General features: G+C 40.5%; 2 protein-coding genes across 3 annotated transcripts in view; one reads left to right on the top strand and one right to left on the bottom strand.

Annotated features, from left to right (window-relative positions):
• The window catches only part of AQP9 (aquaporin 9), a 46,001-nt gene extending 26,674 nt beyond the window's left edge, over nucleotides 1-19,327 (top strand). The window contains exons 2-6 of one of the 2 annotated variants that reach the window (XM_047864531.1): nucleotides 1,922-2,048; nucleotides 5,527-5,664; nucleotides 7,244-7,362; nucleotides 12,557-12,774; nucleotides 17,416-19,327. In XM_047864531.1, the coding sequence (XP_047720487.1) occupies nucleotides 1,922-2,048; nucleotides 5,527-5,664; nucleotides 7,244-7,362; nucleotides 12,557-12,774; nucleotides 17,416-17,590 (777 nt within the window). In that variant the 3' untranslated portion in view covers nucleotides 17,591-19,327. Of the gene's footprint in view, nucleotides 1-1,921; nucleotides 2,049-5,526; nucleotides 5,665-7,243; nucleotides 7,363-12,556; nucleotides 12,775-16,796 lie in introns of both variants that reach the window. The other variant, XM_047864532.1, reaches the window with a different exon arrangement.
• ALDH1A2 (aldehyde dehydrogenase 1 family member A2) overlaps nucleotides 1-25,309 on the bottom strand; it is a 399,898-nt gene that overhangs the window by 187,800 nt on the left and 186,789 nt on the right. The window lies entirely within an intron of this gene.

Here is a 25,309-nt window from a genome sequence, read left to right as displayed (position 1 = left end):
GTTGTGGGCACTTTCTAACATTCTGAAAAATCAATGATAACTGCCAAACACTGCAGCCTGAGACCGAGCATCTGAGCATGAGAAACAATCATCCACAATCCCACTGAGAGAGAGAGAGGGGGGGGGGGGGGAGAAAGAGAGAGAGAGAATCATTAACTTGGTTGTGATCATGTGATGTTAGGCATCACATACTACTCGTATTGCAAGACATCACTCATTTATCAACTTAAAATTTATTAGAAATGTTTGTTCACTTGTGGAACACTTGCAGAACAAGTTACTCACAATCCAAGGTTTTAATGTAATATATTTTGAATACGATTGGCAGTGTGCTTTAACACTGCTCTATATCTTTTCTTAAAAGTTATTAATATAGGGGCGCCTGCATGGCTCAGTTGGTTGAGCGTCCGACTTCGACTCATGTCACGATCTCATGATTTATGAGTATGAGCTCTGTGTTGGGCTAGCTGCTGTCAGTGCAGGGCCTGCTTCAAATCCTCTGTCCCTCCCCTGCTTGTACTTTCTCTCCTCTCTCAAAAATAAATAAACATGAAAAAAAGTTAATAGTATATATTGGGAATCTTTCCGTACACACTGATCTGCTTCATTCTGTGATACAGCTGCATAGTACTCTGCTGAGTAGATGTACCATAATATATTTGTTCCAGACATTTCTGAATACTTATCCCATTCTCTAAAATACCCTCTACAGCTGAAGACTATGGAAGATCCTACTTCATCTTTACTGTATAACTGTTTGCAGAGTGCTTCCTATAAGCACAGCTCTGTGCTTGGTGCCAGAGGGAATGCAAGAAGCAGTAAGTTTGGCAGCCCGGCTCCCTAAGAAAGTACAGCCTCATCAGGGAGAAAAGATATGGGGATGAGAAGAGCTAGATTGCCAATGCTATCCCCCTGCCACTTTTCCTTTGTTTTCTTGCACATCAGATGCCCTTTCCCATGGCTTTGTACATGGCACAAATGGCCTTTCCATTTGTCAGATGTGCACATGACTGTGAGCCTGAGATGGCTTACACTGGGAACTTCTAGAGCAGGGATTGCCAGCTCTCCTATAGGGGCCAGGAAGGAGACCTCCGTGAGTGGAGTGAAGTGAGTGAGCCGCTTGGGAGCATACAAGCTCTGTTTAAAGGGAGTGAGCAGCCTCCCCTCTCTCTGCCCCTCCCCTACTTATGCTCTCTCTCTCAAAAATAAACATTAATTTAAAGGGAGTGACCAGCTGCTGCTCTGCTCCAGGAAATTATTTCCCTGTGGTTGCTAGATCTTCTGATTGATGAAAAGGAACCAGTGGTAAAAAGTACATGGGATCTTTCTGTGTTATTTCTTATAACCTCAAGGGAATCTACAACTGCCTCAAATAAAAAGTTTGATTTAAACTAAGAGCAGAACCCTGGATCATGGTGTGAAATTACCCGATTTACAAGTATGGGGAAAATGTTAATGCTGCAGGCCCAGAAACCTCATCTGTAAGCCAGATACAGCTTCAGAACCACCATTTTGCTCTCTGTGCACAGGGGGATTATTACGATTTGATTTGCATGAAGCCTGAGGCAGCCCAATCTACATGTTTGCTTAAAACATCTTTCTTGGGGCGCCTGGGTGGCGCAGTCGGTTAAGCGTCCGACTTCAGCCAGGTCACGATCTCACGGTCCGTGAGTTCGAGCCCCGCGTCAGGCTCTGGGCTGATGGCTCAGAGCCTGGAGCCTGTTTCCGATTCTGTGTCTCCCTCTCTCTCTGCCCCTCCCCCGTTCATGCTCTGTCTCTCCCTGTCCCAAAAATAAATAAACGTTGAAAAAAAAAAAAATTTATAAAAAAATAAAAAAAAAAAACATCTTTCTTGTTCCTGTGGCTTTCCATTGTCTTTGACAGTGGCCATCCCCACTTATGAAGCTTCCTCTCATTCCAGGTCCTTGGATGTGGCTCTGTTGCCCAAGCTATCCTCAGTCGTGGACACTTGGGAGGAATTGTCACTATCAATGTTGGATTTGCAATGGCAGTTGTAATGGCCATTTATGTGACTGGAGGTGTCTCTGGTAAGTAATAGAAATAATAATAGCTGCTGTTAATTCAACCATTCCAGTGTGCTAGCCCAGTGTTGGATGCTTTACATACCTCAATTTATTTGGATCTCCACAACCCTGAAAGAATATGTATTTGATTCTATTTTTATAGATGTTAAAATCAAAGGGGACAGCAAACGGTAAGTGACTTGTGCAAAGGCAACATTTAGCAAGAGACAGAGATGGGGTTAGGATTCAGAACTAGCTGACCCCTAAATCTAGTCACTATATTGTATTCTTCATCCATCAATATGATCTTTTAACTTCTCTACCCCATGCCTGGAAGCTGTTCTCGGATTCCCCATGCCGAGCCCAGTGAAGATCACTCCAAGAGAGAAAAATCCCTGGACCTTTACCCACAGCAATGAAAAAGTCTATGCCACTTGCAAAATGACTGGTGCTGTCATGGAAGTGCAGGTCTCATCAAGCAGATCATGGGCTAATTCTGCCCTGATTAGAAGCCACTCACAATGTTCTGAGAAGCAAAATGAAATGATGATATTTAACGCAGTCTGGGGACTTAGGAGAGCACTGTGGAAATGATCCAGTTCTCAAAGGCACTAAGAATCTTTCAGAATCCTTGTCAGAACACTAAGCCAGGACCACTGGGGATAAAGGAAGAAAGGGAAACACCACGTGCTGGGTGCTATCCTGGGACTGTCCATACTTTATCTCTTTTCTCTAAAGCAGCCCTCTGAGGCAGGCATTACTGTCTACATCCCACCAAGAAAAGTGGAGCGCCAAGATATTAAATAAATTGCTGGAGTCGCACAACTGGCAAAGAGCAGAGCAAAGATTTGACGCAGGTCTACGTGACAACAAACCTCATGTCCCCACGGTCACACAATATTCACAGTGGTCTATTATGGGAAGGGCGTTATAAGCAAGGCCTTTGGGCAGAGCAGGCCTGCCAGACAACCATGCTGGCCAGCTGGCCTGGTGACAGATACTGCCATTGGAGCCCTGAAGAATGGTTGCCTAGACCCCGGGGGAGCCTCCTTGGGCTGGGCACCTGGAACGGTCATTTGCTGGCTGGCACCCTTTCCATAGCACATGGACTCAGATCCTGGGGTGGTCCAGGCTAGAGATGCCTGTATGTGTGATTTGTTTGGCGTGACCAGTGTTTATGTTCACTCTCTCGTCAAGCCTTTGCTGTGATCCCAGGGCTGCACTGCCTACCTAAGCACAAGAGTACACAGGGGACCATCCTGACTGCGCCAAGGCCAAATTACAGTGCAGGCCTTGACAGCAGGCACAGATCACAGTTGTGGCTTAAAACAAGCATGCAGGAGGCTCCACTGCTGCCCCCCAGGCCCTCCTATGTTCACACAACAAGTGTGGTTTCCACAAACCGTGGGATATAAACATGAGTGCATTCTCAGCTGTTTTTTAGGTAGTGACACGGTTTGGGAATATTTCACCTGCATAACACCCTGAATTGAATTCTGTTTATTTAGAAAAATTGACCCCAGGCCCTAGGAGTGTAAGAAATTGCTTTCATCACCACTGCAGTCCATGTCTGTTGGTATCCATTGATATACTCAGGGATTTGGGCGGTCACCATAGGAAAAAAAGGGGCAGAGACCAGCAAGAAGAGGAAGAGAGGGTGAGGGATGGTGTGAAGTCTTCCCATCTGGCCCCTAGACCTGGGTTAAGCCCCTGTGGCCAGAGGGGTGAGAACCAGAGCTGATGGGACTGTTTCCACTAGAGGCTGTTTCTGGGTGAGGCTTAAGAGCTGACCAAGTTGTTCACGAGAGCCTGTGAGACCCCAAAATACAAGTACAGCAGTTTCTAAGCCCGGTTAATACAAGATGGCATTGGGTTAGAAAGGAAGCTCATCTCCCCATCTCTGGAGAGGCTCCTTGAAGACTGGTGCGTTCCCACTGGTGGGAAGGTGCAGGGACAACACACCAGCCTACCACTGCCATCCACACAGACACCCGTTTTGGTTGTTTCAGCAGCCACGGGACTAGGATAGGAAGCCACATGAGATGACTTTCTCATGTGGCTACAGCTAACATACTGGTTTGTGGGCACATACGAGGCCCTCTTTGAGGATTCCAAAAATAACCAATGTGCACTGGGCATAAATATAAATAAGATCTCATTTGTGGTCACAGACTGGTGAAGTCAAACGACATCTGGTTTTGAAATAGAAAACATTACCTTACTGGAAGGAAGTTACCACACCCTGCTTCCTTGTGAACATGTCAGTGGTCTGCCATTCAAATCTGGCCAATCAGAACTCACAACTCCTCCATTAATTTTGCAATGTCCCCTGTGACAGTGGTCACACTGCCTACTTTTACCTAGGCTATGGTGGGTTTTTTTGATGTAGCATTCTATAAGCAGTATAAATTCTTGAAAAAACAAAAGAGCTTTGCGTGATGACAAATAAAATATTAAGGTTGCCTCTATCACAGAATGGTCTCTGAGTGTGGGAAAGGGGGTCACTTTCCCAGAACAGCACCTTGAAAGGGTTCAATCTGCTCGCATAAGACTTCCGTCTTGGGCCTGGTGGGCTCCAGTTCCACCCCGGGCTCTGCGTATGAATCATCTGATCGTTACAACAACCTTGGCAGAGCCAAGACTTGAGGGCGGCACTCTCTGTGCCTCGCACTCATGTTCTTTCCACTACACCGCTCTGCTTTGTCCAGCAGTATTCAGGCTGTGCGCTCATCTCTGCCAGGAGAAATCACCTGTTGCTTTGCAAGGCACCATCCTGAACATACCCTCTCGAATTCCCAAACAACTTTCCCTCTCAGTACTTTTGCAGTCTGAGTTACCTGAATAAAATCCTCTGACTATTTATTTATTCGGCTTTCATATTTTGAACTCTTGCTATATGCCTTTCATTGTGTGAAGGCCAAGGTGAAGAATGAGGTCTCTGTCTCAGAGTCCTTATGAGGGTTCATTTCCCCTTAGACATCTCTTTTCCATCTTAAGATTGTTTTAGACCTTCTGGATGTGGACCAAGGAATTACTAGATGCAGATTTAAACCTTAAACAATATATTGTATAAATATATTGACTTAAAAATATATTGAAGTTATCAGTTTATATCAATCTCTTTGAGGTTACTGTTTTATAGATAAAGCCCAGTGGATGGATGATGGCTAGATGGTAGATTGATGATAGATATAGACAGAAAGTAAGCCTCGTGAGTCCAAGTTTCTTTCTATATCTGACTCCCTTTTCAGAAAGCTTAACTCTCTAAACAGTGTCTAATGACACTTGCAGGTTACTAGTTCCCATTTCCTCCCCACTCAAACACAAACACACACACTTACACACATACTTATACTCACAAATGCTTAAGTCTCTGTCTCTTCACATACAGTTCTCTACCTAGAAGACTGAATTCTGCCTGGGATCTCTAGATAAGGCTTTCTTCATAATAATTCTCCCTGGCCTGCTGCTGACATCCCTAATCATCTTATCTTTCTTGTAGGTGGCCACATCAACCCAGCTGTGTCTTTTGCAATGTGTCTCTTTGGACGGATGAAATGGTTCAAATTTCCTTTTTATGTGGGAGCCCAGTTTTTGGGAGCCTTTGTAGGAGCTGCAGCCCTCTTTGGCATTTACTATGGTGAGTAGGACAGCTGGCCATGATTTTAAAGTCAGAATTACTTGGTAGGAAGAGATAAGATAAGGCAAGAGCAGAACATGTTCCGCAGTTGACAGGCAGTTCTAAGAATTCTAGATTCTAAATAATGGGACCAACATTATCATTAGGACAAATTCATGAAGCCTGTTTAAGAAAATGGTCACAACTTAAACGGAGGGCAGAACTTGAAGTCTATTTTTAGATCCAATCAGTACCACAATGTGAACATGCACAAAATAAGCAATAAGCCAGTGGCTTCTCCACAAGCTTTCTCTGAGTTGGCTGGGAGAGGAGGTGTTGACTGGTAGGTAGCAAAGGATATGATGAGTAAGTATTTAGAGAAAGAATCTGGAACAAAGTCTTTGAAGGAAGAGGCATAGTTGAGAATAGGCTAGGTGGGGATCTCTTCTCCATTCCGTCCAACAACCAGGACTTCTGTTCTGCAGCAGTCTTGGGGTGAAAACACAGCCCTGACGATTGAAGCCCCAGACTTTAACTCTGTGCTGTGTGAGTAAATAGCTGTGTGACTTAAGTAAGTCATCTGACTTTGTTGTTTCAGTTTCCTTCTCTGGAAAGTGAGAGAATTGACTTCTAAGACTCTTCAAACTAAAAAATCTTGAGACTGTATGAAATTAACTGTTAAAATAGTTCCTTCTGTCTAACCTAAGTTAAGTCTCCTACATTATGCCTCTGAATTGAAGCCCTTAGGAACTAGAATTTGTGAAACCATGCCTTAGAGAAATACAACGTGGAAGGAGGCTTCTTCCCACAGAGTGTCTTTCTGAGAAAGAGAGCCTAAGAGGAATGACAGAGAATTGCAGCCCAGATCAGAAACTTGGAGAGCCAGCTGCTGTGGCAGGAGGGACTGGGGCCAGTGCTGGCTGTGTCGAGGACTGCTGTCTCCCTTGTTCTGAGGGCATCTTCACTGTACCACAGCACACCCCCAATTTCTGGACTCATATTGGGGGTTACTGAGAACCCTCTGGGAATTACGAGTTCTGCCTACAGTACATCAAAGCTCCACTTTGGCATTTGGTTGATATCAAAAATTCCAAGAATTTCCCCCAGAGAATATTAGTTCCCCAGATCCAATGGCTAAGGATTTGGCTCAAGTTTGGAGTGAACCATAGAGGGCAACCAGGGCTTTCCATCTTTGACCTGGTATCCTGGAATTTCTTTGGACATCTCTAAAACTACCATGCTATGGGGGCTCCTGGTTGGCTCAGTCGATTAAGTGCCTGACTCTTGATTTCGGCTCAGGTCATGATCTCACAGTTTGTGGGTTTGGGCCCCGTGATGAGTTCTGCGCTGATGGTGCAGAGCCTGCTCGGGATTATCTCCCACTCTCTCTCTCTCTCCATGCCTCCCCCGCCCCTCAAAATAAATAAACTTAAAAAAAAAAAAAACATAAAACTACCACGCTATGAAGTGAGGAGTGGCAAACAGTGTGGATCTGCCAAGCTGAACCTGAGTGATTGTAGCTATTTAGCACAAACAGGACATAGGCTGCACTCAGCTTTGCCAGGAGGACACTAATGTTCCAGAGCTCTGTCTTCCATAGATGGACTTATGTCCTTTGCTGGTGGAAAATTGCTCATCGTGGGAGAAAATGCAACAGCACACATTTTTGCGACATACCCAGCTCCATATCTGTCCCTGACAAATGCATTTGCAGACCAAGTAAGTGTACATTTGACAGAGATCTAACTCTGGTGAAAAGATATGATCTAGTAAGGGGAAAGCATAGTTGCATTATAAGCTAGCAGAAAGGAAAGGCTGTGTTTCCAAAGTCAGAGGTCATTAGGCATAACCCAAGCTTTTTGTTAACAAGTTTTTTCCTTTACCAAAGTTGACACTACTAAAAAAGTTTTCTGGTTCCTCTTTAATACATACACTTGTTTCACTTTGGTTGAGGTCCAGAAGAGAGCAGATGACTAGACATTTCAACCCCTCAAGGAGCAAATAGGGTTTGTTTCAGGATTACAGTCTCTTTTATGATCTGAATGGGGAGGCCATAAGAAAAGACATTTCTATCTCAATTCAAGGACTGTGAAGTGTGGTAGTTGAGCCTAGAGTATCACTGATCCTCTGTGTCTCCTAATATGCACAGGTTTATCTAAACTCTCAAGGTAGCCAGAAGTGTCTCCACCTTATTGGCATTTAAACAAGATGCACCCACCATCTATGATGTAGCCAAATGAACAGTTATTCTGGTCTATTTGTTGGAGGATCAACATTATCAACCTGATAGTCTCTTCCTCCCTTACTGTATCCCAGGAAGGTTGCTGGTCAACCTGGTAGGAAGGAAGGAAGGAAGGAAGGAAGGAAGGAAGGAAGGAAGGGTAGGAGGAGAACAGGATGGAGGGAGGGAGGAAAAAAGGGAGAGAGGACATCTCCAGCAACTCTAAGTTGTTCTCTTGTGATCAGGATTTATACGGTGGGACAGGGAAGAGTGAGCATGTGTATAAAATGAATCTTCCAGTTTGCCAACTCTGTCCACCTCCATTTAAGATAGATGAAAGAAACTATGCCCTCATGTCCTGAGCCTTTTTCCTTCCCACTTTTATCAATAAACCAAATAGGCAACAAGTCTTTCTTGAGCACTTTCTATATGCTCAGCCCTGGGTTGGAGCTGGAGGGACTGACAAGTAAACAGTTGTAAAGATCCAAGATTTGGAGTCTGAGTACCTGACTTAAAATAACAGTTCTGCCCGAACTCCTTGAGTAGCCTTAGCTAAACTACTGAACTTTCAGGGTCTCAGGTTTTCATTTGTAAAGTGGGGATAGTAGTAGTACTTATCAAATTACTTGTAAGAATAAAATGAATAATATGAGGAAAATGTAAACAGTCTCTGCTCAGGAATTTAGAATCTAGTGAAAAACAAAATGATCACTTAAGAACAAGAGGAACATTGCAAAACTGAGGATAATTAGATGGGAAACTGGACTGTAGGAGTCACATTAGTAATTTGGAACAGAGAGTCTAAGTGAGCTGCGATGATAAGAAAAGTTTTGGTGGAAAAGACACAGAGAGATGTAGCTGCCATAAAAAGGAATGTTATCATAAGCTGAAAAGATAGAAGGATTGTATTCAAATGAAGTAGTTTAGGGTCTTACTCTATTTCCATACTTGGAGTATCAGACTCATCCAAATGTCACACTTCAAGAGGACATACTACTGAAAGAGAGGATCCAAAAAGGTCACACAGCAATGAGTGGAGAGTAGGGATGTTTGCTCTAGAGAAGGTGTGTGTGCAGGAGCTGGGGAGGATGTATGTGATCATCATGTACCAGTAGCTTTCAAAGATTTGAGGGAGTGTCAAGTGCAAAAAAAGTTAGACTTGGTGTGTATACCCTCCATGGAGATTTGGTGGTACATAGCAGGTACTCAATAAATATTTATTACTATACTTATATATTAAGTATGTAAAATTTGTACACCAGTATTTATATACTAATTATAAAATATTTAATCCCTACATGAATGAAATTATGGGGAGATCAAGTTATATTCAATAAAAGGAAAGCTCTTCTAGCAATTGGGGCTGGGCTAAATATAGACCCTTTTGTCACAGGACAACAGTCATTAGGCCTGTCTAGTGGTAGGCCTGTCTGGGTAACCTCCAGGGCTGGAAAGCTTGGATTCAGAGATTCAAACACCAGATGATGGACATTGTGGGATGTGTCCCCTTTAAGGTCCTTTCCAGCCTGGAGACTAAATTAGCCAGTTGGAAACTAGGAAAAACTGGTGTCATCTGAAGGAAAGGAGCAGGAGGGAAGTTGTTTCATAAACTTGGGACAGCAACACAGAAAAAGACGGGAGGGGAGAGACTGCAGGATTGCTGGAAACAAGATGGTGGACATCCTTTACCCCTCTGGGCATCAGTCTCTATTAAGTGAGAGAGAATGGCTAGATGATAATGGTTTCAAACTGCCAGGAGGACAGGGAGGGTGGGAACAGTCCACATTGACTGGTGCAGTTGCTGAGTCAGTAAGGGATGCAGGGGCTGCCTCAGAATGGACTCTGGGGATGCCAAACCGTTGGGTTTCTCAGGGATCCTACGTTCCATTAAATTCAGGCACAGTTTATCTTATAATGAAGAAGAGGGGAGCAGAGTCAAGAGCTGTTGAGGGACCTTTAGAGATGTCTCCTGTGATTTCAGGTCCTTTCCATTTGAGCTAAGAGAGAAAGAATACTGACTTTCTCTCTGAAACCCCGGCTTGCATTGAAAAGGGCAGTGGCTTCATTGCATACTTCATTCAGTGTGGTTTGCATACTTCATTCAGTGTGGTCACAGGGTTTCATCCCTGTGCTCTCAGACTTTTCTGAGAATGTGAGGAGCAAAGTGAAGCCTCTAGCCCCACATATTTCCCCCCTGAGTCCTGGTGCAATGCTGTCCTCCTTACTCCTCCTGAGAGTTAGCTGGGGCCAAGCCATCCCTGACACACCGCCACTCCGGGGGCAGGAGAGTGACACAAGCCTCCCTCAGAATTCTGCAGTGTGCTGGGAGATGGGGCCCGGTCTTGCCTCTTTCCAAGCATCTGCCCTAAACAAGTCACTCAGAACCTACTGAAGCCTCAGGTTAGTCTTCTGATAAATGGCATCAATAATGCCTGCTTAATACACGGTAGGTAGCAGTAAAATCCCTCAACAAGCAGTTATTTTTCAACCTTTAGCCAGCCCTCTCTCCCTCCCAACCTTGTTCTTATAATGCAATCCTATATCATGTTACATGCTCTTCCAATTCCTGTCTTCAAGATGTACCACTGAGTATCTTGGTGACAAGAAAACTGCTTGGTCTTCTGGTCAGTGGAGGTCCAGCCTCACTGAGGGTTGCCATCTCTTACCCGATGCTTATCCCCATATGATCTCCTAAGCCTCAGTCACTGTGTTCACTTCATTCACCTTTTCTCAAAGTGAGTTGCCAGTTTCTCTAAGAGCCGTGGGTTTAAGCCAGTTATTATGTATAGCTAAGTAGAGAAAATGAATATTAGAAAACCCTGATGCTTCAACCATGGGCGACCCCTGAAGGTTCTGTATTCTTTAGGCTTTGCGGAGAGTTCCAGAGAGTACCAACTGTTAGTCAGTGGACACACAACAGAACTCTGGCTACCATGGCTATATTTCTGGGTCAGTTTATCTCAAGAGCACAAAATTGTTTACCTCTAAGTATTGTTCAAGGATATTCCACAATTTAATTAACAAACAGTCATTCATTCAGCTGATATTTGTTGGTATCTACTGAGCCAGATACAGCTCCATGGCTGTTCCTTCCTCAACGTTCAGGGTCTGGTGCCCAATCTGACAAGTAAGCAGATCCCTCTGTAGCAGGGTGATCAGGATTGTGATAGGAGTAAAGTCGAATATAATGGAAGTCCAGAGGTGGAAGCTTCTATCCTGCCTGGGAGAGTGGGAAAAGACTTTCCAGGGAAGAGCACCCTTGGGATAACATGATTCTTTGAATACAAATACTTTTAATCTTCTTGTGTTGGAAAACAGATGAAAGGATGAGGAACTCAAATTCTAAAATCAGTTGCCTGGTTCTCATCCTGATTCTTCTGCTTATGAGCTGTGTGTCCTTGGGCAAGTTTCTTAACCTGTTTCTCTGCAAGTTTCCTCATCTGTAAACTGAGAGTAATAGTGGGATTTGTCTTGGAGCAATTGGCTGGCTCAGTCAGTGGAGCATGCAACTATTGATCTTGGAGTTGTGAATTCGAGCCCCAGGTTGGGTATAGAGATTACTTAAAATAATAATAATAATAATAATAATAATAATAATAGGATTTATCTGATGGTTATTAGGAAGTGCTAATGAGATAAACATATGAAACACCTGGCACATAATAGGTATTCAGTGAATAGTGTCCATCAATTAGTGGTTAAGTAAGTAAAACAATAGTTTGGAAAATATGGGAAAATAAATAGTGGGGAAAATACCAACTAGAATGCACCACTTCAGAATACCTATTATTGTATTTCTTACAATATTTCTTACAATGTTTTCTTACAGTATTTCTTTTATGCACGTTTTTTAAATATGAAATACAATGTGCATATATTTTTTACTTAATATCATAAGCACTTTTAAATATTATCACATAGCTTTTATATTTATTGTGTTTAATGGCTGTAGAGTAGACCATAAATAGACACTCCCATTATTATTTTTAGCTTTTTCCCTATTTAATATGTTTTTAGATCTCTTCCAATTTTTTAGCACTATAAATAATGCCGAAGTGAGCATGTTTGTTTTATGATTTTTTTTTCATATTTTAGATTATTTCCAGGGTATGGTTTTCAGATACCTAGCTGGGTCAAACTGAATAGACAATTTTATGGATTTTTTAATGCATATTGCTTAATTACTGCTGAATTTCCTTTTGAGAGTGGTACATTTAGTTCTGCAAGAAGAGCCTGAGGAAACTGGTATCATTTCCCTAACGTTTAGTCGTGTTTGCATTTTTCCAATATGAATCAGATTTTCCCACTTATTTGTTTCTTAATTCTGTTTTTCTTATGAATTTTCTGTTCATTTCCTTTACCCGTTTATCCACTGGTGTCTTGCCAGTTTGACTGAGGGCCTTAGTTCATTGCTTAGCTAGCTGGGTAGTAGCTTAGCAGAATGGTGTAGTGAAGGTAAGAGTCACTGGAGCTAAACTGTCTGGGTCCACACCTGACTGCCGCTCACTGAGTTTGACCTTGGCACGTAACTAATGTGTAAATGAGGATGACACTGGCACCCACATCTAGGATTGCTCACCAATGCATGTTAGTCATTACTAGGTTTGTTCTTTAACAAGAGGGGGTAAATTCTGCAGTGGGCAAATGAGTAGAATACAAGTTCAATCCCTTATGTATTTTCTCCTTCTGCAGGTAGTGGCCACCATGTTCCTCCTCATGATTGTCTTTGCCATTTTTGACTCCAGAAATTTGGGAGTCCCCAAAGGCCTAGAACCCATTGCCATCGGCCTTCTGATTATTGTCATTTCTTCCTCCTTGGGATTGAACAGTGGTTGTGCCATGAACCCAGCTCGAGACCTGAGTCCCAGGCTTTTCACTGCTTTGGCAGGATGGGGGTTTGAGGTCTTCACGTAAGTAACAGTGGTGTCGGGGGAGAGAGAAAGATTCATGCTATGCTTTACTGGGGAGAGCTGTGTTTGGACTATGGAAGTCAAAGAGAGTTCAGACAGGAGCACGGAGGTTAAGGGCACACTCTGGTCATCAGTATGGAATATTTCACTAGTGATTTGTGGTATGCAGTGTGGTAGGGGATGGGTGGGGAAGACAGACATGGACACAGATACAGAGAAAGAGAGAGAGAAAGAGACAGAGAGAGAGGCTCCAGGTAAATTCCAGAAGAGATAGCCTTGCCCTATATAATAATAATCAATCTTCAATTGATATATGGTTTTATGTGGATATTTTGGTTGTATAACTTCTCTGCAGATTCACTTTGATACAAAGTTGTGGCAATAATTTACATATTCTGATACTACTACAGGGCTCTTTCTAGGGAATCATGCTATGTATGCTTCAGTCATTCAACCTATCTTTACTGAACACTATCTGTGCTGTGTTCACTGTGCTAGGTAAGGAAATTTCAAAATCAGCTAAGACACTAGCCTTGAGCAACATAATAAGTGCTCTGGCGACTCCTAAAACTAAGTGCTAGACAAGAGAGTAACTAGCTAGCTATGCCTGGGGAAATTGGAAAAGGCATCACTGAAGAAGTGAGAGCTGAGTTGGGTCTTGAGGTATGAGTAGGAAGTCCCTGGTAGAACAGACATAAAAGAGAGCCTGTGTATAAGAAAAGGCAAGACGCCATGCTTTCTACCTCAGAATGTGCTGTGGAAACATGCCAACTGTCGGGACCAGTCTTCCAGGACAATCTGTACCCATTTCTTCCTTCCCACTTTTGCCCCATAAAATCACAGTGGCCTGTCTCCATCCCTTTATCACATTTCTCTCTGGGAAAGGAACTCACTTGGTTCATCAGGAAACAGGGCTCTAATACAGAGAAAGAGAGGCAGGAGAGACATGTGTAAGGAAATGTTAGTTTGATATTTGCTGTGAGAAAAGACTTGAGTGTTTCTAAACACTGACCTATACATATAGTCATATACATGTTATGACTTATTTAAGTGTAAGCTGGGTTGTCTTCTCCAATGTGAAAAACTAGCTATTGAAATAATTGATACCAGTCAGAATACCAGAGACAGGGTTGAGAGCTGCTAGAGTATAAGCATGCTGAGGACAGGGACCTGGCAGCTTCCTCACTGCTGCACTCCCAGTGACAAGACTCGGGCCTGTCATATACAGAGGCTCATAGAAGTTAATAAATGTCTGAATGAAATAATGGATAAACACTATATTCCAGACATGTCCTAAGAGATGAGGGATACAAAGAAAACCAAGCCACATCCCCTATCTTTAAGAAACTAGTAATGCAGTGAATTTTCTAGAGCAGTGGTTCTCAACCAGAGGTGATTTTTTTCCACCCAGAGATATTTAGCAATGCCTGGAGACATTTTTGGTTGTCCCAACTGGGGAGGGTGGAGATGAAAGTTGTTATTGGCATCTAGTGAGTAGAGGCCAGATATAGTGCCAAACATCCTACAGTACCCACAACAGATCCCCACAACAAAGAATTATTCAGACAAATTGTTAAGAGTACCACAGGTGAAGGGCTCTTGTTCCAGAATGATTACCACTAGAACATGAAAAGGTTGAACAAAATGTCTCCAACTAGGAAGGATCTTTTGTATTCTTCCAACAGAGAATGAAAAACATATGTCAGAAAGATAACCAGAGCCCAGAATTAACCTATGAGTTTCGTTAATTCCACCTTCTTGAGCTTCGCTCTAGGAGACCACTGCCCCCATGACCAGGTCACCTCAATTAGCTTCACACAGACCCTGAGCAAAGATGCCTCAAAGGCCTCCCTTTGAGCCCCGCTTGGTGATTCATCCAAAGCTCTAAGAGTGATCGTGGTTCTAAGATAGGCAGAGATTTTCCCTACTCTCTCTTGGCTTTATTATGTATATGCAGGAGATCATGTCTGTGGCAAAGTGCTACAATCACCTAGTGCCAAATTGAGCTCTGTGTCCCTCTGTCAGGGTCTTCTCCCATCATTCATTCATTTATTCATCCATGCAGCTACCTGAGCTCTCATTCAAGGAGCTGTGCTGGAGATGACAAAAACCAGTTGCCGTCCTTCAGCTTTATTTGTTTTGTTTCAGAGGGGTTAGCATAGGCTCTTACACAAGTTGAAGTTGTCAAATGGCATTAAACAGATTTGACTCATTAAAACCAGCACTCGAACGGTTTTCAGCTTCAAATTTAGGAATTATAGGGGTGGAAGTAGGGACATTTTATAGTATTTGGACATGTTTAAACAGGGACAAAGAGAATATTTCAGGCAGAGATGCTGCTGTATACGAAGACAAATGTTCAAATGACATGTGATCTAGTCTATCTGGAAGAGTGCATGAAGAAGGCTGAAAAGGACAACTCTTGTTAGATCACAGAGGATCTAAACTCCCAGAATGAAAAAATTGGGTTTTGGCCGCTCCCTATTGTGTAGATTATGGGAAGTAGCAAAAGATTTAGAGCAAAAGTTTGATGTGTTTAGAGCTCCAATTTAGCAAAATTAATCTGACATCACTACATAAAATGAATAAAAAGGAGAGTAGAGGATCAGAAACCAGTTAGGAAAGAGCTGGCTGGCCGATAATCGTCAAAAATTTCTGAGAAAACCTTTGAGGGATAACAGGTCTCCAAAGTATTCCCAGACTCTCCCATCTTTTCAGGATTCCCTATCCCTGATAAGCATCTCAGAAGATATCCCAGCTTGGATCTACACCCACAGTCTCAGATAAAACCAAGACCGCCTTATTCTCAAGTCCTCACTTGCCCCTGTAAGACAGGCAGTGAGGATGATGGCGGAGTGGGGCACCAGAGGGTCCAACGAGGACAAGTCAACAGACTCTAGCTGACTACTGCTTTTCCCTTAAATATTAGGATGTTTCCCATCTAAGCTCTCTCCACTAATTCATATTAAGTTGTTTATGACTTCATAGATGAAGGATCTCAGGAGTATTGTTAATATTTTAAATAGTTTACCCAAAGGAATGAATCCCTGATGATGGTATGTACCTTAAGCAAATAACACAGACATTTTCCTGGGATATCCCAATCACAGCGTGCAAATGACACTGTGGACTTTTAAGACTGGGCCAAGAAGGATACTACATGTGAGGACCTTCATTTATGACTTGTGACCTTGGCACAATAGGTTCAACCCTGACAGAAGGAAGAGCCCAGCCAGTGAAAAGAGCACATGTGTCCTGGCAGATATCTGGGACACTAATCTGTTAAATGACAGTGAGATTCGCCATTAAATCATGACGAACGAAACAAAATGGTAGACAAATTAGATGGCTTAGACTTGCTTCATGTGTTTACCAAAGAGAAGTCTCCTAGCTCTTTAAAGCCCACGTGCCTCTCCTAGGAAAGTCCTTGGGGGCTTGTGAAGGGGCACTAAGAAAGCAGCGAGTGCAGCTTCCTCTCTCCCGTGCCGTAAGAGTGACATCTGGTGGCTGCTGTGCTCACCCTCGATGCTCTTCCCTCCAGCCTGCATTCCTAATCTAAGATTTTGGAGTGCTTGAATGATCCAGGTAGAAGAGACCACCATGCAGATGAAAGAACGAAGTTCAAGGGCAGGGCTTATTTCCTTTATTATCCTTTCTAATCAAACTGTGATAGAAACAAAAGGCCACATGGAACATATATGTAGTTATTAAGCAGAATGATAAAAAGGAAAGCCATCAACCTTTTCTAGGTAGGACAATGTGAAGTCCTCAAGTATATGTGTGTGCTCTTGCTATTTCCCCTGCCTCCTCTGCATTATCCTGAATATTTGTGTTTACCATTCCCCTGCTTTAAAAAGTTTTATCTGAAATATATAGGTCGTTGAACAATATAGTGTACAGTTTTGCTTGCTTCTGAGGATCATGTTCCTTTCTATGGAGCTATTTAAATCAATTTCCTGTCTCTGAAAAAGTTGGTGACAATTTACAAAGGCATCTGCTTTCTCCCATAACTATACTTTTAGTATAATGTACCGTCATTGAAGACTTCTTCAGAAGACAGAATCATGGCACAAAACCCTTATCAGAGAGGAACTTTATGCTGTGACCTCAAAAAATAAGCATGTAACTAAATTATATTTAGAAGGTAATTCATATAGCCACCTTTCATTTTTTAAAATTAATTCATTCATTGATAAACACTTCCTGATTGTTTATTTTGTGGTTGCCCTCATAGATGGATGATTTCCAGGGACCCCTCCACACCTTTCCATTCATTATCCCCAGGATTCATCATTTCAGGATACAAGAAAGGCAATTCCTGAGTAATCAACCTGAACTATCCCTAGATGTCTTCAGTTTTGACAGTGGGTTCAGGGACTATATTTTCTGAAAGGAAAATAAATGGGGCATATTCTCTCAAGAGTACTCATAGGAAAATGGAATAGATCATCTGAAATCAGGTAAATGGAAAATCCAGGATGATGGTTGCCAAGCTACAGTAAGTGTCCTTAGGCTTAGTTCTTGCTGAGTTAAAAGGGAACCATGAGCCTGAGAAAGACTGGCTTGTTTAGTGGATAACTAAACAATAATATCAGGAGAAAGGTCCAAGTGCAATATCACTAATATCTTGTTTGATTTCAGAGCTGGAAATAACTTCTGGTGGATTCCTGTAGTGGGCCCTTTGGTTGGCGCTGTCATTGGAGGCCTCATCTATGTGCTTGTCATTGAAATCCACCACCCAGACCCTGACCCAGACTTCGAGACAGAACAAACTGAAGACAAAACAGATAAATATGAACTTAGTGTGATAATGTAGTAGTGTGCTCAGTTCTGGGTTTGCAATTGGCTGAACTAGTATTCTCTTCAGAAAAGATGGCATCCAGGCATCTGTGTTTTCATAAGACTAGGATGGAATCCATCCAATTTTCTCTGCTAGCCGTGTGAGGCACCTAACTGTAAAAGCATTCAAGTAAAAGCTTGCAAATGCCGACCTCTTCTCCATCAGCTGCCCCCAGAATAGCACTGAATATTCCCTGCTCTGTTTATTTTATCCTTTGATGGGAATCTTTATTAGTGGATGAGCACTAATCACTTAGAACTTTGACCATGGACTTATTTGGATGATCTTAGCTGCATTACTTGTATGAAATGACATTACAAAAGCCTTGTTTTCAAATTCCACAAAGATTACATTTTGAGTATCAACCAAAACTAAATTGAAAGACAAAATAGTGATTTCAGTTAATATGTCCACGGATTAGCATTAACTCTGTAGTTATGTTGTGCCACTATCTTTGTATGAATACAGATATTCCTCAAACCTGGGAATAAAGGAAACGTAGACTACAGCTGGAAAGCACAGGGGAAGGACATTGTGGCATTCAGAAACCTCAGGAGACAAGACAAATTTGGGAAACCAAATGGAATTTTTTAATGGAAACCATTTATCAGATTAATCTCTTGCTCTTTGCATTTTAGAGGGCACCAACTAATTTCCTTGTCTTTGGTATATAATAACCTAAAATACAACTGTAACCTCAGTCATGAAAAATACATCACTCTGTATTTTTAACTCAAATGTGTTTTCCTAATTGTCCACTTGAGGATAGACGTTTGAAAAAAGATGTCAATGGCTGCACTCATCCATTATTCTTCACATGCCCTAGAAGTCAAAACTGAAAGCCACTGGAACCTGGACTAGAGGAATCTTCAGGATAGAAGGTCCCTGGAAAGATAGCATTACCTTATTGGGCTTTACAACTCACAAAACACTTCCATATTTATTATCTAATTTCATTCTCATGGTGATTGTTTGAGGTATATGCCATGCTTCCCATTTTCTCAGATAAAGAAACAGAAGCTCAGGGAAGTTAAGTGAGTTGCCGAAGGCCACAAGGAAAATTGAGCCTTGTCTAATGCATCCTACACCTTTCTGAAGATCAATAACTGGCCAAGATTCTTGGCTAGCCAGAAGACATGGATTGGCAGTTGCCAGAATGTGCACATCTTCTGGACATAATGTTCCTGGGATCCTAAAATATAAAGACCTTTATCATCTGGTTTTATTTCCACTGTTACTGAAGCACTAACAAAGGAAAGAGGTAGCAATCTGGTTGTACTTTTCATGTGCTGAAAAACGTTATCAGAAGGCCTCTCTTGCTTGCACTTGCTAAATCTTGCTCCTCTTCCCCCTCCTTCCTTCCCTGCCAATCACAAACATTACATTTGGGGAATTTCCTGTTGGTCAGGCTCTTCCCTGTGAAGTGCTCTAATTGATGTTGCCTTGGTGACAAGTTTACACAAGCTTGTAACTCACAAGCACCAGAGAAATTGCCCTACACCAAGTGATTCATTCTCAAACTGTTAAAAAGCCCAGCCTTCCCAGAGGTATCCACTTTCCCAATTGCTTTGTGATGATCACAGAACAAAAAGTAAATGTGAAATGTTTCCAGTGGCCTATGTTCTACCATCTACCAACCTGGAATTTTTTTTTTCCTTGCTCTGAAACTACCTGGATATTTCCTCTTTGAAATAAAATTAGTGTTTTTTTTTTAAGTTTTTAGGAGTATTATGACTTCTAAGTACATATGTTCATTCTGTCTACAAATTGAGATCTCCTGGGGAGCTTTTAAAAATTACTAATACCCAGTTATTCTTTTGTAAATATCACAGTGATTCAAATGCATAGCCAGGGTTGAGAACATTGAGTTAGTTAAATTATATGTGTCTAAGCTTTCTTTGAGAACCATGTCTGGAGGTGGCCAGGTGATTCCTGGTAGCATTCACAGGCTTGGGATCCTCAGAGATTTGAGAGCAGTGGTTCTCAATAGGGGGAAGTTTTGCCCCCTTTCCATTCCCTTCCACCACCCCCTGCAAGGGGATATTTGGCAATGTCTGGAGAGGTTTTTGGTTGTCATAACTGGGGCAGGAGAGTTACTGGCATCTAGTGGATAGAAGTCAGCATGCTGCTAAACATCCTACAAAGGACAAGACAGCCCCACCCCCCCCCCCCCCAATAAAGAATTATTCAGCCCAAAATGGCAATAATGCAAAGGTTAAGAGACCCTGGATTTGGAAAAAAAAGTGAGGTGAGGAATAAGAGAAGACACCGAAACCCTGTGCCCTGGTTCAAGTTCTGCAAAAACAGAGAAGCCAAACAAGTCAGGAACAGCCCCAGGGTAGATTATAATTATTAGAGGAAGAGGCAACGTAAAATTTTAGTTTTCAGGTTAAATTGTGTAATTTATGATCTACTGAAATTATAAAGAAGAAATGCACACTTATGGAAATCAAACCCAGGAAGCCTTTTTTTTTTAATGGAAAAAAAAGTTCCTCTTGTTCTAGGTGCTCACATTCTCTCTCTGCCCCAGTTTACAAGTGAGTTTGCCTGTGGCAGGTTCTTATGCAAGATAATGTCTTTGTGGTCGAATGATCAGTATCAGAAGTCAATTAGAGCCAAATAACCTACTTTTTAAATAGACCTTTTAGGAGCTGGAATTTTAACATCCCCCACCCTCCTTGTCAATCATGAAACTTAATAGAAAGTATTTATTTTAATGACAAACAGAATTTCTCTATGATTCTCCAACTTGTTGAGATCTCAAAGCATGTCAAATATTGTAGGACTTTTTTTTTTAAGTTTATTTATTGGTAGGGAGAGGCAGAGAGACAAGGAGAGAGAGAATCCCAAGCAGGCTCTGCACTGTCATCACAGAGCCCAATGTGGAGTATGAACCCACAAACCATGAGTTCATGACCTGAGCCGAAACCAAGAGTCAGACGCTTAACCTAGTGAGCCATTGAGACACCCCAGACTTTTCTAACTAGTAAGAACCAAGGTTAATACTCAGCTGTTGAACAGGATAAGCAGAGGATAAATATCACATTTAAAAATCTGATCCTTAAGATATAAATTATTGTTTCCTTTAAGTTGTTTACACACACATACACAGACACACAGACACGTCTTATATAAATGTTGTAGAATTTTTTTTTACCTCAATACCCAGGGTTCATTGTCTTGCCACTTCGAAAACTGAAGAGGTGGACACAAAATGAGCAGCAGGCAGAAGTTTATTAGAGTATAAGACCAGAAAAGAATAGTATGAAAGCTCTCGTTACAGAGAGGGGGCATTCAAAAGCTAATGCCTGCAACCATAGGTAAGGGTCCTTGTTTTATAAGGTTCTGGTCAGCACCCATGTCCCTTCCCCCCTCATTCTTTCCCTTACTGGCTGGACAACTTTAGGTGCTGGGTTGTCAATTCCTAATTGGTTTGACTCCATTGTGTGAGGAGTCAGACTGGTCATACTGTCCTAAATAACACAAGTTTTATGGTTTAGCTAGGTATTTTTATTGTCAACACATTATACCAGATGTACTAAACAGATAGATACAGATCATTCCATCCAAAAGCAATAGAACATACATTCTTCTCAAGGGCACATGGAAGATTTTCCAGGTTAGATCATGTGGTAGGCCACAGAATAAGTCTTAACAAATTTAAGAAGATTGAAATTGTATCAGGCATCTTTCTGATCACAATGGTATGAAACTAGAAATGAATTGCATGAGGAATACTGGGAAATCCACCAATATGTGGAGACTAAACAACATGCTACTGAACAACCAGTGGGTCAAAGAAGAAATCAAAACAGAAATGAAAAAATACCAAGGGGGTAAATATAAATGGAAATATACCAAAATTTGTGGGATGAAGCAAAAGCAGTTACAAGTGAGAAGTTCATAGTGAGCCTAAAATGTTTTTGCAAATGAAAAGGCACTAGAAGACCCAAAACAAATGAAAAAAGGAACAAAATTGGAGGACTTATACTCTCTGATTTCACTACTTTCTATACAGCCAGGGACAGTGTGCTATTAACAGAGCATGTCCCTAAGGAGGGACAAATAGATTAATGAAACAAAATAGAGAATACAGACTTTGATCCACATTTATGTGGTAAATTGATTTTCAGTAAAGGAGTCCATGTAATCCTATAGAGAAAGGACACAGGTTTCAAAAAATAGTAATGAATAAAGGAATAGAAAAAAGGAAATCTTGACTCCTACTTCATAGTAACATAATACACAAACATTAATTCAAGATGGATCGTAGGCTAAAGCTTCTAGAGGAAAACATGGGAAGATATATTTACAAGTTTAGGATTAGAAGAATTCTTGTATAAGAATATAAAACAATAAAAACAGGTTAATCAGACTTCTGCAAAATGTAAAACCTCTACCCATTAAAAGGTACCATTAAGAAAATGAATGTGCAAGCCACAGACTGGGAAAAAATATTTGTAATACATATACTTAACAAAGAACTTGTACCCAGAGTATCTAAAGTATTCCTTCAACTCAATAAAAAAGACAAACAGATGTTTTTTAAATGAGCTAAGGACTTAAATAGACACTTTATTAAGGAATATATATGAATGGCCAATAAGAATATGAATGAAGTTCAAATTAAAATCACAATAATGTATTAAATTACAGGCACTAAAATGGCTAATTCCAAAATAGACTTAATAACAGTAGCTGAACTCATATTATCAGTAGAAGTGTAAAATGGTACTACTCTGTAAAAGTGTTTTTTTATAAAATTAAGCATACATATATTCCATGACCGTGCATTTTACTCTCAAGTACTGACCCAAGTAAAACAAAATATGTCTTCCAAAAAGCCTTATACAAGAATGTTCATAGCATCATTATTCATTATAGCCCTCATTTGGAAAAAATCCAAATGCCCATCAATAAGAAAATGGATATATAATTTGTGGTATATTCTTACAATGAAACATTACTCAATAATCAAAAATAATATGCTAAAGGAGCACCTGGATAGCAGATTCAGTCCTCTTGGTTTGGGCTGAGGACATGATTTGACAGTCCATGAGTTCAAGCCTCGCGTTGGGCTCTCTACTGCCAGTGCGGAGCCTGCTTGGGATTCTCTCTCTCTCCCTCTCTCTCTGCCCCTCCCCCACTAATTCTCTCTCAAATAAACAAACAAACAAACTTTAAAAATAACATGCTATTAATACATGCCATAACATGGATAAATCTTTAAAACATGCAGAGTAAAAGAAATCAGACATAAAAAGTACATACTGTATGGTTCAATTTTTAATGAGCTCAAGGTCAGGAAAAAGAAATCAGAGTATTGTTTGCTGCAGAGGTGGGCAGCAGTATTGATTATAAAAGGACTAGAGAAAATTTTCTGGAAATAAAAGTTTTAAATTTCTCGATTGGGTTAAAGATTATATAGATGTATATGTATGTCAAAACTTACACTGAAAAATCTGTGCAGTTCACTGTATGTAAATAGTACAAGAAATCTTTAAAAATATTAATATATGATTTCTCATTTGAAACTATAAAGGCCACAAGTCAGTGGGATAGTAAATTCAAAGTAATAAAAGAAAAAGACATCAATCAAGAATTCTATGTCCAGCAAAACTGTCCAGCAAAACTACCCTTTAAAAAATAAAGGAAAAGTTAAGACTTTGCCAGAAAAACAAAAGCTGAGAGAGTCTGTCACCGATAGATCTGCACTGCCTGAAATACTAAAGGAAATCTCTCAGGGTGAAATTAAAGGACATTAGACAGTAATCAAATCCACATGAGAAATAGACTGATAAAAGTAACTACATAGGTAAATATCAAAGGCAGTATACATGTCTTTTGTTTTTTAACTTTTTTTCACATGGCATATTTTAAAACATCACTGTATAACACTATAATTACATGGTTCTATTGATAGTTTTATAACGTATAAGTATGTAATTTGTGTGACAACAGCATGAAGTGAGGAGGGAATGAAGCTGTATAGGAGCTAGGTTTTTTTTACAATATTGAAATCAAGTGGCTATTTATCAGAACTAGGTTGTTATAAATTAATAAACTTATTGTAATTTCCAGGACAGCCACTAAGAAAATAACTCAAAAAATAGTAACAGAGACAAGAGAATGAAAATACTGAACTACAAAATATGTTTAACACAAAAGCAGGCAATAATGGAGGAATAAAAAAGTAAAAATACATAAGACATATAGAAAACAAATAACAAAATAGCAATTGTAAATTCTACCTTATTAATGATTACATTAAATGTAAATAGATTAAACACTTCAGTGAGAAGATGGAGATTGGCAGAATGAATCTGAAAATATCATCTAATTTTATACTGTCTACAAAAGATGCACTTTATATTGAAAGTCAAACATAGGTTGAAAGTAAAATGATGGAAAAGGATACACACCATGCAAATGGTAATCAAAAGAGAAGTGTCTACTAATATCAGAAAAATAGGTATTAATGAAAAACTGTTATTAGAAACCAAGAGAACATTTAAAAATGATAAAAGAGTGCATCAAGAAGACCTAAGGAGTGTAAACATACATGTACTTGAAAGTAGAGTTCCAAAATACACAAAGCAGGACAAGTCTCCAGGACAGACTATAAGTAGGCCAACAAATCCCAATAAATTTAAAGGGATTGAAATCATACAGCAGTGCCTGATTGGCTCCATCAGTTAAGTGTTGGATTCTTGATTTCGGCTCAGGTCATGATCTCAAGGTCCTGAGATCAAGCTCCATGTGGGCTCTAGACTGAATGTGGACCTTGCTTGGGATTGTCTCTCTCCTTCTTTCTCTGCCCCACTCTTGCTTATACTCTCTCTCAAAATAAATAAATAAACATTTTAAAAAGGCAGTGAAATCATACAATATATGTTCTCTGACCACAATGAAATGAAAAATCAATAGCTACGAAATTTGGGAAATTCACCAGTATGTGTAAATTAAACAACCACTATTAAATAATCAATGGGTCAAGGAAGAAATCCAAAGAAAATTAGAAAATACGTTGAGATGAATGAAAATGAAAACACAACATATGGAAATTTATGGGATGCAGTGAAAGCAATGCTCAAAGGAAGATTTATAGCTATAAATGCATATGTTAAAAGAAAAAAAAAACTCCAATCAACAACCTAGTCTTCTGCCTTAAGACACTGAAAAAGAAGGTCAAACTAAACTCGGAACAATCTTAACTACACTGGAATAAAAAAAAAAAACCTTAAGAGCAAGCAAAAGGAATGAAATAATAAGGATTAAAGTAGGAATGAAGGAAATAGGAAATAGGAAAACAGGGGTGCCTCTCTGGCTCAGTCAGAAAAGCATATGACTCTTGATCTCAGGGTCATGAGTTCAAGCCCCACATTGGGTGCAGAGATTACCTAAATAAATAAAAACTTTCAAAACTAAAAGGAAATAGAAAACAATAGGGAAAATTAACAAAATGAAAAAATGGGCTCTTTGAAAAATCAACAAAATGGACAAGACTTCAGCTAGATTAACCAAGAAAAAAGGAATACGATTCAAATTACTAAAATCAGGAATGAAAGAAGGAACATAACTACTGAACATACAGAAATAAAAAGATTTATAAAGGAATACTATGAACTTCTATATACCAACAAATTAGATAACTTTGAAAAAAAAAAATTCCTGAGGACAAAAAGCATTCAAACT

The sequence above is a fragment of the Prionailurus viverrinus genome, chromosome B3, assembly GCF_022837055.1.
Source record: "Prionailurus viverrinus isolate Anna chromosome B3, UM_Priviv_1.0, whole genome shotgun sequence".
NCBI lineage: Eukaryota > Metazoa > Chordata > Mammalia > Carnivora > Felidae > Prionailurus > Prionailurus viverrinus.
The sequence above is the reverse complement of the archived record's forward strand: the minus strand, read 5'-3'. Positions and strand labels throughout refer to the sequence as shown.